The sequence below is a fragment of the Tiliqua scincoides genome, chromosome 1, assembly GCF_035046505.1.
Source record: "Tiliqua scincoides isolate rTilSci1 chromosome 1, rTilSci1.hap2, whole genome shotgun sequence".
NCBI lineage: Eukaryota > Metazoa > Chordata > Lepidosauria > Squamata > Scincidae > Tiliqua > Tiliqua scincoides.
The window spans coordinates 56,292,541-56,311,475 of NC_089821.1; the positions used below are offsets into that span (position 1 = coordinate 56,292,541).

The 18,935-nt window shown below is 43.9% G+C and overlaps 1 protein-coding gene across 1 annotated transcript in view; it reads left to right on the top strand.

The window, feature by feature from the left end:
* Positions 1-319: 319 nt before the first annotated feature.
* Positions 320-18,935, top strand: part of CTSD (cathepsin D) — a 32,859-nt gene continuing 14,243 nt past the window's right edge. Inside the window, exons 1-2 of the mRNA XM_066610119.1 lie at positions 320-511; positions 4,105-4,261. Coding sequence (XP_066466216.1) covers positions 450-511; positions 4,105-4,261 — 219 coding nt within the window. The 5' untranslated portion in view covers positions 320-449. The remainder of the gene's footprint in view (positions 512-4,104; positions 4,262-18,935) is intronic.

The following is an 18,935-nucleotide window of genomic DNA, read 5'->3' on the forward strand; positions in this document are numbered from 1 at the left end:
GTTTCTTGTGCAACGTATTTGGGGGGGTCACCTCTTCCTGCGCAAGCCAAGTTTTCTGGAAGGAGGAAGCAGCAGCCTCGGGCGCAGCCGGTGTGTCAGCCCCTGGGGGGCCACGAGGCTGTTGTTTCTCTGCCACCAAAGCCTTCCCACCGGCCGGGGCGTGGAGCCCCCGCATCCTTCAGCCCGCTTCTTGCATCAGCGTTTCCTGGGGAGGTGAGATCAGCCGCGCACGAGCGCCTGACGGCACGCACCGGGTTAACAGCCTTCCTCTTCCTCCCGCTCCTCCCCGCCACGTGACCCTGTCGAAATTTCAGAGGATCAGCTGACCCCCAAGTCACAGGACTGGCTTGCTCAGTCATTGCCTTAATAGCAGAGGGCGCGCGGCTGCAGCTCCAGACGCACCGGGGCTTGCAGACGCTCGACCAGCCCTCGCTCCAGACTCCGCTGTCATGGCACTCCGCTCGCTCCTGCTGCTGGCCGCTCTGGTGGCGGCTGGCTCGGCCCTGATCAGGTGAGCACCTGCTTCCTAAACCAATCCCCCCCCCCGAGGTGCAGAGCGCCAGCCTGGGAAGGAGGGAGGCGCCTGCTTGGCGAAGCCTCGTAAAGGGAGGCGAGGAAAGGTCTCCGCCTGCACGCTGCGGGAGTGACCCTGTTGCGGCGCGCTCTAGGGCGATGCCCAGGACGCCCATCCCCTGCTGGAGCCTCCCAGCCCATCTGGAAGGAACAGGGCTGGTGGGTTCGAGGTGGCTGCTGTGCCCCTTGCCATTGCAGTGCAAACCGGCGTGACTGGGAGGCCATGGGGTAGAGCTGGGTAGAGCCTGGTGCTCGGGCACTCGCTCTCCCATTGGACAGGCCCTCGGAGGAAGCAGATCCTTTCTTCCTGTAAGAAGGCTTAAGTGGCAGGGATTAGTTAGGGAATAAACAAGGGGGGGGAGGAATCCCCAAAAGAAAGAAAGAGAAAATATTTCTTTACTCAGCGTGTGGTTGGTCTGTGGAACTCTTTGCCACAGGATGTGGTGATGGTGACTGGCCTGGACGCCTTTAAAAGGGGATTGGACAAGTTTCTGGAGGAAAAATCCATTACGGGTTACAAGCCATGATGTGTATGCACAACCTCCTGATTTTAGAAATGGGTTATGTCAGAATGCCAGATGCAAGGGAGGGCACCAGGATGAGGTCTCTTGTTATCTGGTGTGCTCCCTGGGGCATTTGGTGGGCCGCTGTGAGATACAGGAAGCTGGACTAGATGGGCCTATGGCCTGATCCAGTGGGGCTGTTCTTAAGTTCTTATGTTAAGCTTGGCATGTGCACTTGCTGTTGGCACTGGTTGCCTGTGCACGTATGTCCACAGATGCTGAGTGGCCCATCCTATGCTTAGGATGTCCCTGGGCCCTCCACTTATTCAGCATGGAGTCCATCTCATGGAATGCAGTGTGTTTGAGGATTGCAGTTTAACTCCAACAGGAAGTGCAGTTTGTGCTCTTGCTTTCTCTAATTTGACGCAGAGATGCTGCTGTTAATTTGTAGTTGTGGGTTCAGATAGCTTCACTGGGATGTTTTCCTGCCTTGCTTGGGACCACCTGTTTGGTATCACTTCCTGTCTCTCATTGTATTGACTCTCAGTTATCTTTTTTTTATACCCTGTAGAATGTAATGGAATTGATTTGAGAACCTCTTTTTCAGGACTTGGGGATGGGAGTGTGGGGAGAAATACCCTAATTCTACAGGTCTTGCTTTGCTCACATTGAGCCAGTTTCCTCTTGACAGTTTGCTTGGAGCCACACAATAATTGTCCAGTACTATCTTCCTTGTTACATATTTCCCAACCGTATTGGCTTCTGCCTTTCCATTGGAGCATTTCAGCGACGTGGAGAGGGGGGATTTGCTGCATGGGTAACAGCCTATCCTCCATATCTACTTTACCCAGGCTTCGCGCACTGGAGAGGACACTGTTCCAGAACACTATTCAGAGCGCGATACCGTAGTCTTCCAAGACTGAAGGATGCCAATGACATATTTCCCCCTTTTGCATTCACCATAGAAGAGATGGCACTAGATAATGAATGCCATCACACCTTTGTAGTGAGCAAACAAGTTTGTTGATGTGGAGATATGTGGAAAATGCCTCCTGAGTGTTGGCAGTGCCCTAAAATGCAGAGTAGGTAGAAAAAGAGGGAAAACAGGAAGAGACTTTCAAGAGCTTGCACTCCCCTGCCTGTGTGTGCAAAGCTAACACTGAGATGACTGAACACTGTCTTGTTTCTGGTCTTCCAAATGCACTTATTGGATGTTGTGGAAAAGTTGATGTGGCAAAGAACCATTTGCTCTTACAGGTCTGCAAGTGTGACCCAAATTACCAAATATTAGATATAAAAATCTTGCACATTAACCCAGTTTCCTATGAACAACTTGCTTGGGGTTCCACAATAACTGCCCAATACTATCTTCCTTGTTTCACATCCCCCCTTTTGCATTCATGAGGCCTGCTAGAAGAGATGGCACTAGATAACAACTGCCACTTTCATAGTGAGCAAACAAGTTTGTGATGTTGAGATATGTAGAAAATGCCTCCTAAATGTTCTCTAAAACATAGACCTGCTCTAACCAAAATAGTGGCATTTTCTATTCTTACTATCTAATGCTAGATAATAAGCTAGTTTAACACAGTTTATGAAAACAGTAGTTGTATCCAAATGCAGAGAGGATGAGTTATTTCAAAAAAAGCTAAGAATTTGATTACACCCACTTGAGGGGGCATATTTGAGAGCCAGGCATGATTGGACATACGTTGTAACTTAAACTTCTACAGGGATCCTTTTTATCTCTGTATTCCTAGACATAAGTAAGAGACCTCTTCCCACCTCTGAATCTGTCACAGAACTTAGTGGGGGACACTGCTTGCTTTATACTGAGTGGGAGAGACATACCTATGCCCTGTCTTCCAACTTCTCTGGCATGCATGAAGAAGTCAGAGGGATCGGCTTCTTGTGCTGGACTTTGGAGTTATTCTGAAACATCACTTTTCCTGATTGTCTCCACAAGGCCTAGCACAGTAAGACACTAGCAGTCCAAACAGGGCTCTTCTTATTGATCCTGGATTGTATATTCTTTAACTGCTTTAAACTAAATCTTAAAGTTTCCAGTCTGAAATGATCTGCTGCTTTAATTGGAATTGCATGTCTGAATATGACAATAGTCTCCTAACCTAACTGTGAAACTTCTTCTCTTTTATATCTATTTACTTTGTGGGTTAGTATAGCTGCTGCCCAGGTTGCCTTAGAACATGTGGTTTTGCCTAAGACCGAAGTTGGTGTAGCTGGTTGTAAATCCTTCAGCCAAGAATTGGAGCTTTGCTCTTCCTTGTTCCAAAGACAAATAGGTTAAATATGCTTAAGTGAGGTGCATGTTGTTACTAGTGGCCCAATGTTGCATAAGTTCTAGTGTGGAAAAAGGGCTGTAATTGTGAAATGGGAATGATGGAAGGAAGTGTGGTTGGAACATGCTAGGTTGACACCTAAGTTCTACCAACATTGTTCTGTTCTTTTGCTTGGAGAGAAATAAGATGGTGCTTCACTTTGGTGGTAGCTTTGAGTTAAGGCTTTTAAAAACAAAACAATTTGCTACCTACAAAGGTGTCATTTAAGAGTATTGTAATTAAAAGTCAGATAGCAAATATCCAGAGGTGGTCCTTGCAGCAAAAATAACTTAATAAAAAAATCTTCCTAAACCTGATAGAGTAGGGAGGTTACCATCAAGTGGTGCCAAATCCCCTGCAGGGGTGAACTAGCAAGGACCCATTAACTTCAGAGGAGCCATGCCAGTAAATCCCAATAGTGAATATGATTCCCACAGAACCTGCTCTGTACTTGTTTGTGCAGATCAGAGGGATAAAAATGCTAGGCTTGCTACAAAGGCAAATGCTCTTCGACCTCTTAAAAATCTCATTGTGAAATTAGAACTAGATAATGGCAACGTTCTCTGGTGTGGCACCTGGGCCTTATCTTGATCCTGCTAATAACAGTTGTATGAATGGTGTGCATGTGTCAAAAGGACTACCTCCTTCAGCTATCACAGTGTATTTTTCTGATTGTTTCTACTGGACAGAATCCCATTGAAGAAATACCCCTCCATGCGTAGCATCTACACCGAATATGGGACCGATATCCAAGACTTGAATGAGTTGGGACAAATGCTGAAGTACAAGTTTGGTGGTCCAGGTGCAACTGAACCTACTCCAGAAGCTTTAAAGAACTATATGGATGTAAGTATAGCAGCTGATCTTTCCTCTTCTCATGGCTCTGAAAGAATAAACTGACTCTTACAATGTGAGGCTCTAGGTGGTGGTTCACTAAGCTGGAACTCTGCTTAAGGGTCCTGCTCCACTGCAGTGAGCAAGACTAATAGAAAAAAGGCCTAGTATATATAGCTGCACATGGCTTTCAACCACTGCTACAAGTAACTCTTGAAACATAAATAATAATAATAATAATATACAGTATTTATATACCGCCTTTCTTGGTCTTTATTCAAGACTTTATTCAAGGCGGTTTACATAGGCAGGCTTATTAAATCCACGCAGGGATTTTTACAAATTGAAAGAAGGTTCTCTCTTTCAAGAACCACCACATTCGAGCTGTTTCACTCCGATCTGGTTTCACATTCTGGCCTCCATCCTCCCACGCTCCGAGCAGATGGAACAGCTCAGCTGCAGCTTGCCAGCTGCTTCAAGGTCGCACGGTGCCGGTGGCCTCGAACTGGCGACCTTGTGGATGTTAATCTTCAGGCAAATGGAGGCTCTACCCTCTAGACCAGACCTCCTGCCTGGTCACAACTGGAAACATCCAGCATGGTGTGTTCAGAGGAAGAACTGCATATGCAGAGCTTCATTCCTTTGGGCTGGGTCAGGCTGTGGGCAGTTCTTATTAAGCTACCATCCCATGAGCTGTCATCCCACATATCTGCATCCCATGCAGATCCACTCCCAGTGAAATGTTAACTCCTTGGAACACGACCTCCTATCTGAAGAATGTGTGTGTTCCTTTGGGAGTCAGGGTAGGTTAATGATTGCTTCACAAGCCTCCTACACATTTCCATTCCTTTCATCAGCTTTTGCATAAGACAATCAATGAAGCTAAGGGTGGGTAAAGTAAGAATGAGTGCTGTCCATAATCTCAAGCCTTCACATAACTGTCATGGGCTGCAATCCTGACCTCACTTTCCTGGGGGTAAGTTCCATTGAACACAGTAGGACTTACTTCTGAGTAGACCTGGTTAGGATTGTGCCCTTGCTCAACCTTATTTGGAAATATACAGCTACAGTGAGCATGCTTAGACTTAACCTGGAGTTGAGGGGGGGGGCCTCCTAGTCTACCTGTGCCACTTTCTGCACACATGGGTGACTTGCACCTGATCAGCGAAGAATTGGGGGTTTATAAAGGATGCTCCAATATCTGCGGGGGTTTTATTCTGGAACCCCCTGTGGTTAAGTGAAACTGCAGATATGGTTGAATCCCTCCCACCAGCTGAAGCTGAGGGGGGCTTTGCTCCCCTTGCCTCCAAAAGGTCCCTGACAGTGAATGAAACATCCCTTCCAGTTTCTTCTTGAAACTGGAAGGGACTTTTTTCACTGTTAGGCTCAGTTTGAGCTTGGCAGAGGTTGCGGGCGAATGTCCACAGCCTCTGCTGGGCTTGGAAGACCCTCTGGAAATGATGGGAACAAAGCTCCCCTCAGCTCTGGTGGGGATGCCTGTTGGGGAGGGCCAGGACCTGACCTTTGGATATGGGATCTGTGGATATGGGGGGCCCCTGTCATCTGAAAACTTAATCCACATAACACAAACTTGAAGTACTTGTGGTCCAGTTCTTCATGGGAACACAATCTTGACATAAGCATCCTCAGCAGTACTAAGAGGTCTGTTTACATTTCAAGAGACAGTATTCTCTTTTCAGGCAAATGGTTTCCTCTTTCAGTCACTGGATTTAAACGGCCTTCTTTGTAATAACTTCTTCCCTGCTGATTTTGTAATGTCACAGTGCTACTGGCTAACAGGGCAATTATTGAAGATAGGTTTTTGTAGCTAGTTCAGTGATATATGCAGTATGCAAGCTGTTGAATTGCAGTAAATCTTTCTGGCTGGTTCAAGGAAAACAATTTTTAAAGGGAAAAGTAGATGTTCAAGTTTGGGTTTAGATCAGGATACCCTTATCCAGAGTTAGGCCAAGGGCCTGTACTAGGTCAGAGGTTCTCAAACTTTGTTACTGCAACCCCTGAAAGCTATAAATGTAACACACATGCCCATTCCAGCTAGTCATAACCCACACTTTGAGAACACTTGCAAAACCTGTGGCTAGATGAACTACAGTAATTGCCTTTCTCCGGGGATTTTAGATGGGTGAACTGCTAAGTTCAAAGCAGTGTCAAGTGTCTGCACCCTGTATTGCCTCCTCTGCCTCATTCTCTGGTCCCTATGATCTTGGTTCTGTTTTCTAAATGAATTGGTGAGTAGAACCAAGAAGAAGCCTTTCTTTTCCCAGATTCTGCCTGCCCAGCCTAAAGCAAAGAGGGTGTTGCTGTCTCCATTGTTTTCTTTCTTGCCTTGTTCTCCTTCCCATAACTGAAAGCAAGCAATAAAAGGGTCACCACAGCAGCTGCCTCCAGCACCAGCACCACTATGGTAATGGAAGAGATTTTGATGGCGATGCTGGAGGAGGAGGTGGCAGGAAGCTGCTGTAGCAATATTTTCCCCACTTGCTCTCCAGCAAAGCAAGTGAGAACATGATCAGGGTGACAGGCTCAGGGTGACAGGCAGGGTGGAGGGGTCATGCAGGTATGGAGTACAGGCTCCCTCAGCCTCCTGCTCTAAACAGCTGTTTCACTTGGCTTTATGGGTGGGCCAACTCTGGCAGCAGTACTGGATGGGAGCCAGACTTTCAGGCATCTTCAGAACCCTAGATATCCAACTCTTGAACAGTAGTAAAAGAAACTGTGTATAGCACCACAGTTGCAGACATTTTTTGAAGCCCTGAGAAAGACTTCTGGTTTTGACACAACCCTCCTATCTAGTAGAAGTTGCAAATGATTAGCGCCCCCCCCCCATGGCTTACTAAAAAGATCTTCCTAAACTTTTTGGATGCAGGTCTACTTCTGAAAATAGTTTGATGTTGGCCTTAGTGCAAAATGCATCATATCTTTCTCTTTAGTCAAATGAGAGACTAACCCCAGTGCTGCCTGTTTAAGTAGGCAATGAAAGCAGTTTTTTCTTTACCTTTTCCTCTTAATTCTGTTGCTTCCTGATAACTAAATCTGATCTTTATTGCATCTTTCTTACTATTCTAGTTTTAAAATGTGTTTAATATTTTGTTATAATCCTCCCTAGTGGTCCCTTTGATAGGACGGGAAGGTGGCCTAAATATTCTTTCAATAGAGGCTTAACAACGCACTTGACACAGATAAATTAGCCTGCATTCTCTTCTGTACATGCAATCATGCGATTAAAGAGATGAAAAGGGGAGGAATGAATATAGTACTTAACATTGGCGTAGCACTTTCAAGGGTTCAAAGTACTTCCTTTGCATTAATCATCTTGTTGTAACAACCCTGTAAGGTAAGTGGGTAGTATTCTCACATTGTAACTGAGGAGGAGTGATTTGCCTGAGGCCATCTAGTGAAATCATGGCAGTAACTAGATTCAGTCTGGAGAAGTTAGGAGTCATAGTTTAATGTCTTCACTATTATTCCACTCCAGTTCAAATGAGAGTTCATCTTGGTTTTTTTAAGTCGTATGCTTATGGGTAAAATGAGAATTGTACAGTTGTTGAATACCAAATGAGAGCTAGTAGCTACTTTGAGTCTAATAAAATAAAGTACAAGGTGTCTTGTGTGTATATATTTCATATTTTATATGAAAATCCACGGGGTTTGTTTTGTGTTTAGCTTTTTAATCATTGTAAAATGTTTTTAACTGCTTTTATGTTGTATTTTTAAATTGTTTGTTAGCCGCCTTGTGTGCCCGTTGGGCAAAAAGGCGGGGTACAAATTAATAAAATAATAATAATAATATATAGTCTGAGCATATAATGTAACTAAGGGCGCAATCCTAACCAACTTTCCAGCACTGACATAGCTATGCCAATGTGGTGTGCACTGCATCCTGCAGTGAGGAGGCAGTCAAGGAGGCCTCCTCAAGGTAAGGCCATGTTTGTTACCTTACCTTGGGGTTGCATTGTGACTTGGTCAGTGCTGGAAAGCTGGTTAGATTGTGCCCTTAGAAACATTATGTGATCCATTCTTTAGCTTGGAATTTTGCTAGGGCAATAGTGATGCTTTGCTTGCAAGAAACGGTTGAGAACTCTCTTCTGCATTGTATAAGACAAGTGGAAAACATATTTGTCTTTCTATTTCAACCAATTAAAGGGTCTCCTTGTAGGACACAAACTTCCAAGCTTCTTAAGATTATTGTGTCTTAGTTGTAAATATCTTACACCTGGTCAGTGACTTCAAGCATGTCTGCCCTTTTACTAGAGTGAGGTCTCTGTTTGTTGTATGCCTATGTTCCACACTGAACTTGAAGCCTTGCAAGTCCTAGTGAAGTTTGTAAGGTATATGTTGAAGCATGGTCAGGATCAGGCTTGGAGTCTTGTGATTCTTAAATGTGTTTGGATCTCACATCTGTTGAGAGAACTGGCAGTAATGCTTCCTCATTCTTCAAAAACTAACCAAAATGTTGGAAGTGTGGTAGCTTTGTGCACACTGTCATCTCCTTATTTGACTACCAAAAAATTCAGTCTAGTAAGAGAAGGGCCCTGAAGGTCTTCACAAACTGTAAATAGACACAAGGAATCAAGAAAGGGAAATAAGTGGTGCCAGGATAAATGGCCATGGGTTTGTGATTATTTCATGTACTCAAGTTTAATTGCAGTAGGGTAAGGGAGTAGCACATCACAGAAAGTTGGACTTTGGGGAGGAATTTGAAGGAGGAAAGCATCCTGCAGGTGATTGTGTGGGAGTTCTAGGTTTTAAGAAGCAATGGCCTTTACTGCTTTCCTACTTTTGTCAGGCAGCCCCATCCTACCGAACTCCCCATGTGGCAGTGCCAACATGGTACCCATTGTATCCTGCAGGGAAATTCTAGCATGCCAAGGCCTAAGGGAAGTTTGTTCCCATGTCCTGGGGTAAACAGCAGAAGCTAGTGATATCACTGGTGCAAGTCCACATTGAAGATGGATCAAACCTGGGGTAGGATTTGGTAGCACTACTGCAACATAACCCACCATCTTCCTAGGCCTAATTCACTCTCCACCCTGCCCCATCTCCTCCCTTTTTCACTTGCCCCACCCTCCCTCTACCCTGTTCTATCCCCTGCATGGTCTTACCTGCACCAGTGGACATTCCTCCTCTGTGGCAGTGGCCAGGGTACACTCATTGGCATAATCATTGGTGACTGCCATCAAGTGCATTATGCCAGCAGAGCACATATTCTGCTGGCATAACATGCCCATAGGATTGGACTGTTGGTCTTCCAGTTCTTGTGCCAACCCCCCCCCCTTTTTTCTAACTCTGCAATATCCAAAAGTGGCATTCTAAAAGTTCCTCTTAGTGTTGCTCTTGGTAGAAAAGGAACCACTACAATGCAAATCTTCTCAGTGGCACTCCAGTAATGTCAAAAACCCAGTTCATTTGGGAAGCTCCTATACCAGCCTTGCTCTGTTTAGAAACTGGACCAATGCTGACAAAGGAGAGAATTGCATTGTGGACCCCTTCCATGTGACTTCTAATGTGGGAAGGATCTGTGCTGCTTGAGATCTCCTTTATCTCAACACTGCAGAGACCCCTAAATTATTAACTGCAATTATAATTTTTGCTTGATCCACAGAATTCTGAACATGGAATTCCTCTCTGCAGAATTTGTAACTATTTAGACAAGTTGTGCTGATTCTCAAACAAAGGGAGGCCTTGAGCGTTGAAGATTTCTATCTTCAACATGTGATGAGAAATGGATTGTCCAAACTGCCATTTACTAATCCTGGCAGAGAATTAGCAGTAGAATTATCAGGTGCTTGTTGCATATATGTGACACTTTATATGAAACTATTTGTGTGTGAACTTCTAACTTCATTTAACTTCACTGCCTTGAGCACTCACTTTATTTGGAGGATAGTTAGGCTATAAATCACTTAAATAGTATAGTTTCTTTCAAATTTTTGAGCTTGAGAGGAGGGGAACTCTCCCCTTCATCTAGTTTCTAGCTTTCTCTGTATACTAAATTAGCATGTATCTAGCAACTTTGCTTACTTGACCCAATAGTGTATAGGTCTCCTTTATAAGGGTGGCATTGGCACTCTCTTCCCAGAAATGCCAAGCCTTTATAGCTGGAGGAATTATACGGGCTTCTTGCTGCTTCTTAAAATCCAAGGTCAATCTGGGCATCCCAGACAGATGTGTTTGAGAGCTTGTGGCACAGAGGAGGATGGGGCACTTGCCTGAAATGATAACTAGGGCCCGGGAATGGTGGAGCTGCATCACTAACTAAGGCATGGCCTATACTTGCTGTGCTCTCAATTCCGTATCTTAAGTCTCCTGGGAAAGTGTGTATCTTGGCTTCGCTTTTCCCTGCCTCAGGCTCTTGTCAGCCGTCCACTTTCTCCTAGTGTGATTCGTCACTACTTTGTTTGCCCGTCCCAAGAGAGATCTACAAGGAGAGGATGGAAGTGTTTAATCAAGCTTTCTGTATGATGCTGAAATGTACAAAGGGTTTTGAAGCATTGCAGCATCAAAAGTATATGTTTCTTTGAAGGAAGTTTGTCTTGGCTTGGGGTGCTCTTATTTTTGCCTTCTGTATCCAGGGCAGTTCTGGGGAGGGGGTGGGTGAGAGAAGTATGTACGGATTGTGTTTGTCTCAGAATGGATTGAATTGCCTTACACAAGTCAAAGATTGTGGTGTCTTAGTTTAGCACTAGAGAACTTCAAGGCCCCAAGAACAGAAGTGAAGTGCAGCACGTATCTTGCAGAAACTATTGTTCAGATGGCTTTATTGCAGAGTATATAACAGAATTTTGAGTTGTGGGTAGACCCACAGCCCAGGTTAGAGGCTGTCCTGTGTTTGTCATGATGGGAGGATAAATGAAGATCACACATCAAAAGTGTCTTGGCTTCCTTTAACCTTTGGAGGGGCAGTCTTTTTTTTCCTCTTGCTTCTGAGCAAGTCAGAGTTTAGTGCCCTTACGTGTATGATAGCGCTTGTCTTTCAATTTGATTAGCATCAGCTGCCAATCAACCCAAAGGAGTAGCTGATAGTTTCTCCAATAAACACTGGGAGGCCAGGTAAAGATTTCAAGTCATGCTATACAAGCATAAAACTGGGACAGAATGCTACTTAAGCTAATGCTCTTGCCTGCCCTAACCTGAAGGTGAAATCCACCCACCCATTAGCCCAAATAGGCTTGTGCAACCCAAAAGATGCCATGGAAAGAATTGATCCAGGGTACTTGGATAGCTGCTAGCATGTCTGCAGAGCCCTACTGGGTTGCCTACTTCATGAAGCTGAAGTGGGCAATGACAAGTAGGCTGCTCTGGAACTGGTGTAGATGGAATCCTATCCATTGTATGTACTGGTGGCTGCTCCTACTTTATGAAGATAACTCAGCTGTTCCCATTCAAGCATGTAGTAATTATCCTGCCTATAACAATTTAGAATGTGGGCGGAAAATGGGGTTTAAATACTCCCCTGTGGCTTTTAAGAAAAACAAACATGACAGTCAGCATATTGGGTAGGTGGCTAGACTTCAACACCTTTCCACAACCCCCTGGGTTTCCAGAAGCAATCTCTCAAAGGCACAGTTCCATGTCTGCATTATTGTGTAGTACAGTCCTAAAGAATATATCGTGTGCCTTTCTGAACATGTAGTTCAATCCACAGTAGTTGTCTGAGATACACGTGAGAAGGAATGGAATGCAGTGGAATTAAAAATTTGTCTTGATGAGTTTTGGAACCTTCTTGAAACTGAGGACCTAAAACTCCTCTTAATGTGATATTAAGAAAATGTTGACAATGCCAGGCCATAGAACTTGATTGCCTTTGAATTGTTACCACAATGACATTTCCCAACACCTCTGCATGTGTTTGTATTGATACCTGTGTAACAGGATTACTCTATATTTCTATAAGACCATTATATTAGTTTTAGAGCAGGGTAGGTAAGGTGTTGCAACAGTGTTGCACTGATTTCCTGCTGTAACCCAATAATTACCTGTTCATACACCTCCCCTCCCGCTGTCCTGTTTACACTCATGTGGTTTGCAGCTAAGAGTCGTAGCATATTTACACATCGTTCTGAGTGTGAGAAGGATGTGTGAATCTTCCTAAGATTTCAGATTTTCCCCCCTCCCTATCTGCCCAACTGCTGGCTCATGGAGACCCTCAATAACAGTAGATGGCTATGAACCTCTATGCAGTATGGCAGTATGGTTTGTAGCTCCTTCTTGTCTCCAGATCACTGGAGCAGTTCAGGGTCTGGAAGAAGGCCAAAGAAGGGCATACATTATGAATTTAATTTTTTCCCCTTCCCTTGAAGAAAAGGGAATTGTGAATACGCTGCTTGCTTCTCTCTACAGCATTCTCCAAATCTACCAAGAACATGCAGCCAAAGCTGGCTATCTCATGTAGTTATAGGAAGAACCTTAAAGCTTCAGGAATTTGCCAGATGCTCAGTGGGTGTTTTCTGGAATTGAAATGACTGGCTGGTGGTTTTGCATAATAGTCATGTATTTGCCTGGCTTTCCTGAAACAGTTTCCTTGGAGGAAGTACCTCTGTTGTGAGGAAACTCTGTCCTTTCCCAATACTCAAAATGCAGTATCTCTGCTGTATCTACAATAGTCAAATTAGTCTTCTAAGGCTGCAAGCTTATTTGAAAATAAATCCCATTGGAATTGTGGGATTTATCACAATCTACCAGATTGTGATAAATGTGGTAGGAGGTGGGATAAGTTAAATAAGGTCACTAGCTTTTCCCTCAGTAATATGCAGAAAGGCAATCCCTTGCAGTTTGAGACGAGGAGAACCGATTAGACTATGTGTTGCACCACTTCTGTGGAGAATGCCATAAGTGATCTTCAGCACACGTACTACCTAGAGCTTATGTAAACTTGAAACTCCCTAATTAAAAAAAAAAATTCAAAAAGGCAAAAGGTGCAGCCATAGTACAAAGTATTGAATAGGTGCATTAGTATAGTTGAGGGAGAAAACAATTGCAAATGCTGTGGAGAAACTGTTAGCTTGTGCCTGTAACACCACTGATGTAATTCTCTTTCCGTTTCTATGGTATCTTGATCTTTGTGCCATATTTGGGTGTATTGAATTGCTTTTTAGTTTTCTGGACAGGGTCTGCACCCTGGAGAAACATGTCTCATGAAGCTCTTTTAATTTTTGTTAGTGTTTGCCATAGCCGCATCTATTTTTGTGAATGGTTTGTACTCCTTCAAAGTTGTATGTCTATCTTCCCTCATGTAGAAGTACACATCTTCACGGGAAAAGTGGTAAGCCTTTCCCCTGCAGTGCTATTCACACCTTCCTGCTCAGAAGGCTCTAGACTAAGTATAGTCCACACAAAATGAGATGTGGGGACTGTGGTCTTGAAAGTCCCTTGCTTCTCTCTTCATGCAGTCAATGCAGAGGAGGCTAACCGAAAATAGTTGGGTTCCTCCTTAAGGTAATAAACTCTTAAGACTGAAGCTAAAGAGCAGGTATCTCTTCAAAATCTTATCATGAGACTGATGGGTTTTTTATGATGTGTTAATATGTTTTATTTTTAAATTATGTTTTTAATCTGTTGTAAGCTGCCTTGAGTCCCTTCAGGGAGAAAGGCAGGGTAAAAATAAAGTTGTTGTTGTTGTTGTTGTTGTTGTTGTTGTTGTTGTTATGGGTTAACTGGTTCTCCTGACTTGCTCACTGCTGTAAAAATTGTAACCTTTACTCTAGCTTGCCACTTAGTACTGACAGAAGTGGGTCTTCTCTCCTTGGGATCACTCTGCTTTTGCTCTAAACAATTTATTTCATGATACACAGAAGCTTCCACCTTCTACATGTTCTTGTGTGGTTTTTGCATGGCTGAGTGGGCAGGCTGACCTTCCCACACATACAAGGACTGCTACCTTTTCATACCTCAGGGAGCTACTTCAGAGAAGGGATTTTTCTAAGTCACTTTTTCTAGATGGCCTTCCAGTAAAGCTGCAACCCTGAACAAAGTTTATATGATTTATTCTATGAATTCATGAAATGTGCCATTCACAGATAGAACAAGATGACTGGCCTTAATTGAGCAATTTAAATAGTCAAGGAAAATGTAATTTAAAAACGTTCCTGCTTATTTGGGTAATTCATAGATAGGAGTGCATATTGGCTGGTCATAATGATAAAAGTATATCGATCTAAAACTGAATAAAGCTAATGTACACCCTTATAAGTCATACCAAGTTTCTTAAATATTTTACTTGGTGGTAATACTACTTTTAGGTAATACTTGTATTTCTGTCAAGCTGCTTTAGAACTACACATAAATATTGTGCAAGCTGACCATCCATAAGGTATAAATGTCCATTTATTTTAGAATGTTGGGAGACTTGACCACAGCACCACCTCCAGAGTCAGGATCTGTTGCAGGATTCACCTCCTCTAGGATCTCATAGCCCTGCCTTGAGTTCAAGCTGTGTAGACCTAAGCCTCGAAACAAAATGACACATTGTAGCAACTCACCATAAGTTGAGTCCTGACTCACTTCTAGGTCCTGACCCATTTGACAACTTCTGTCCTAGTTAGCAGGTGTGCTCTGTTGTCTTCCATGTCTGAGGGAAGACAAAACTACAGTTTGGGGTAGATGGGGAAATCAATCAAAGGGAGTTAGGGCCCACTATAATTAGAAATGCTACGTTTTGATATATCTCTAATTACTTAATTTCATAACTCCTGTAAAACGCACTTAAAGTTCACTTTAGTAGAGCTTTATTCTTGAACAATTTGTTTTCCCCAACAAACTTCCGATAACTGAAGCAAAAGTTTGTCTAGATCAGGGCCGTCCAAACCCCAGGCCAGGGGCCGGATCAGGGTTTGGATGAATCCGTTTGCCTGGTGAGCGGACCTTACTGTTCCACCTGGTTGCTGCATATAGTCCCCCTTGATTGGGAGACAAGGATGCTCTAGGACAGGGGTGTCCAAAGTTTTTGGCAGGAGGGCCACATTGTCTCTCAGACACTGTGTCGGGGGCCGTGGGAAAAAAGGATTAATTTAAATTTAAAATTTGAATAAATTTACATAAGTTTACATAAATGAATACATTAAAGATGAACTTATATGAATGAATGAAGGTCTTGCAATAGCTCAAGGCCTATAAAAGGCCTTGCACAAAGCAAGGCTGGCCTGTCCTTTGCTGCCGCTACTGCATCACAGATGTGAAACAACAAGCAGCGGGGGGAGCCCTCACCCCACAGCTCACGTGAGAGGTCAAACAGTCTCCCTCAAGCTGAGAGCAGTTGCATTGGGCCAGTGTGGGCTCCAACAAACCTCCAGAGGGCCAGAGGCTCATTGGAATCTGGGGGCTCCCTGAGGGCCTCATTGAGAGGCCTCGAGGGCTGCAAGTGGCCCCAGGGCCGGGGTTTGGGCACCCCTGCTCTAGGAAGTCGTGATTGCCCAGACATCCTGTCATGCAGCCTTCTGGGATGCAGCAGGCGCAACTGCCCACAGTGACCCTGTCCCCTGATCGAGGAGCACTACACACAGTGACTGGGTGCAAAGGTAAGATGCAGTCCAAATGAGGCCCACATTTCTGTTGTGCAGCAGTGGAGAGTCTGGCTCCTGCTGGTCTAGATTAACTAGAGACATACTTTTGTGCCTGGAGATCTCTCCTTGATCAGCTTCCAGTTCGTTAGGCAGGTATCTACCTGTGGGATAGCACAGTTAATCCCAGCACCTGCTTTTCTGTTTTTCCAGTCACCCAGGTTCGGCATCATTGTGTACAGTGCTTTACAAAGGTCCTTGCCCCAAGGGGCTTATAGTCTAAATTTTGATACCAGGTAGACAACAGAAAGGGCAAGGAGTTGGCTGCAAGGATAAATCAAAGGGTAAATATGCATTAATTTCAGTGAAACTTAATTAGATATAAGACTGCAGGTTATGTAGGTGAAGAAGGATGGGCCTGGACTCTTGGGGAGACGTTTGCCCAATACAATGCATGGTCTGTAACACAGACTGCTTGTGGGAATCCCGGAACAGTATCTGTCTGCCAAGTGGAGAGAGGGGCTCAATATTGCATAAAGCCTCTCCCATCTTGACAATCATAACATGGTAGATATCTGACATGGTGTTTGAATCTGTCAAAGAACCCTTGGGTTCCTTTCAGAGCACAGTTTGAGAATTGTTCCAGGAACACAGTTCTGGAATGTTCTTCCTTGAAAGTAATGATGGCAGCAAAAGAGACTTGTTTGCATGGGTTAATGTTGAGCTTCATGTGGAAAACTGCTGGCCTCTCCTTTTAGGGTTGTAATAGGTGTCAATTAATCAGTTCTAAAATTGATTGCATCAAGTCCCAAGCGCAGAGCACACCTGTACTAGTAGTATGATGTCCCTTTACAGGATGACAATAGTTTAGCATATTTGACTGCAGAGCCAACACAACTGCAGAGCCAACACAACTGCTACAACCCCTGTGTGTGAATGTGCAGAAGTGAATACTGTCTAGTTGTGAGGAGTTGGCTTTTAAATTGGATATTGTTACAGCCAGCATCTGTTAATCAATTCTATATGGTACAGAATTTCTTTACCACCTTAAATTTCACACTTGCCACACTTTCCTCCTTTCTCCATATGCAAGCACATGATTAACAAGTTTGAAGCGCTATTGCTAAATAACTAACTTTAGCAAACTTGCTGAACTGTGCTGAACTGTGCATTTGCCTGAAGCAGTCTGGAAATGTGCCCTCTGACACACCCCATCCACCTCTAGTCATTCACACAGGCAAAAATGCATTACTGCTGCTCTAATAAGCAGCCATGCCCACTTGCACCCTTTCTAGATTCCCAGAAATGCTAGTATATTGTTGCATCTGGGGACCAGAAATATTGAACATCACTTTCCTGGCCACTAGGACTACATCCAAAATGGCTGTAACATAGATGTTCATCTCCTCCCAACTTCTAAACTGGTCAAGTCAAACTGGAAAAACTGGCTTGCTTTTCCTTTTCCTCTGAAGCTCAGGTGTGGTTTTTCGGAAACTTTCCAGACCTGGAGAGAATCCCTTTTAGCCTAAAGCTTGAACCTTCTACCTAGGTTACTGCAACCTCCTCCTTGCAACTTGTTAAAAGGGAATACTGAGTCAGCTTTCTTAGCAACACTTAAAACAATCTGATTCTTCCCTCATTTTAGAACCACTTCATATCTTTCCTATCCAGTGTGATGTGTATTTTTTTTTTTTGCTTTGTAGTAGATGGTTGTGGCTCTTATGCAACAGATACTTGCACTGAGGTGGAAAAAGGCAGGTGAACTTTGTACAGTGAAAAAGCTCTTTTCATTGTACTCTTCCAGAAATCTGCTCTTTGTTCTCTCCTTGCTTAAAGCAGGCACTTGTCTGTCGTGTTCTTTCTTCTCCCAAATGCTGCCTTCTAGGTTCTGCTCTCCCAACACAGATTGTCAAACACAGGAACATGCTCCCTGGTTACTTGTGTATGCTGCTTGGAGAATGTATGGAAAGAAGTTCACACATTCCTCTAAAATTTGTGGAACTTAAACATGGGAAAGCAGCCTGGAAAACCTGGAGATTAATGAAATCTCCTTGCCTCTATCCAATGAGAGGAATGCAAAGTGAAGGCACAGAGGTCTGCATCTAGCTATTAGATATTAAAGGGAGGCATCGACTTAAAGCTCTGCAGATACGCTAATGTTTCTAAAGTAATGAATGCAGTGCACATGTGGTTACTGTGGCAGCCTGCTTTGGCAATAACACTGTTGTGTCAGCTAGACTGTTAATCAGATGATGATCAATGAAGAACACAGCTCTCATTTGTATACAGTCTGCTATCAAAAGTGATAGATGGGAAAAGGCAGAACTTTTTCTTTTTCAAGCTTTTAGTCAACCACATGGTGGATTAATTTCTGGTTCAGAAATACTGTATGCTACAACAACCAGAATAAAGGGGCCATGCCAGTTTCTTACTGAGCACTTGGGTTGAGTGCTCTCTGCATTATATGACCATGCAGGTATGACTGCTAAAAATTGATGCTGATTTTTTTCTTTTAAGAAGTCCTGGAGAATTTATTTGGAGACTTGCTTTCCACCTCCACAGAAGCAGTCAAGGTAGTTGGTTCAAACAAGGAGCCTGGATTATCCCGCAGATGGATTGTCCCCCACCCTTAATGGCTTCAGTCCTGAACAAGGATGAGGATAAATGAGATGCCAGCAAATACCAGCACCCATTGCTTGCCCAGCAAGTTGAAGAACAACAACGATGACCAGGCTAAGCTGGGGGTGGGGAGGGAGAAGAAGGCAATAAGGACTCTTTCACTTGCACAGAAGTGAAGGCAGAGCACCATAGCTGGGCTGCAATAGGCATTAACCTGAAGGACAGGAACTTATCTGGTCTCTTTAACTTCTGCTTGCAAAATCCCAGCAATGGATCACTGCTAGAGTTCCTGTACATACCCCCTTTCTTCACCCATTGAGATTTCACAATTACTTGCATCAAAATCATTGGTGCAAAGCAAAGACCCTCCTGAGACCTTCCAAAACATGTTGCCTTGTTATAAGTAAAAGCAATACTGGACTGAAATGCTGTTCCTCTTACTGGAGGAAACTGGAGCAAGTGTTCTTAAGCATAGGCCTCCAAACTTTATTCCTCATTCTCTTTGTTCTCTGGTAATGTTGCATAACGTGCTAAACTTGACAGTTCTGCCA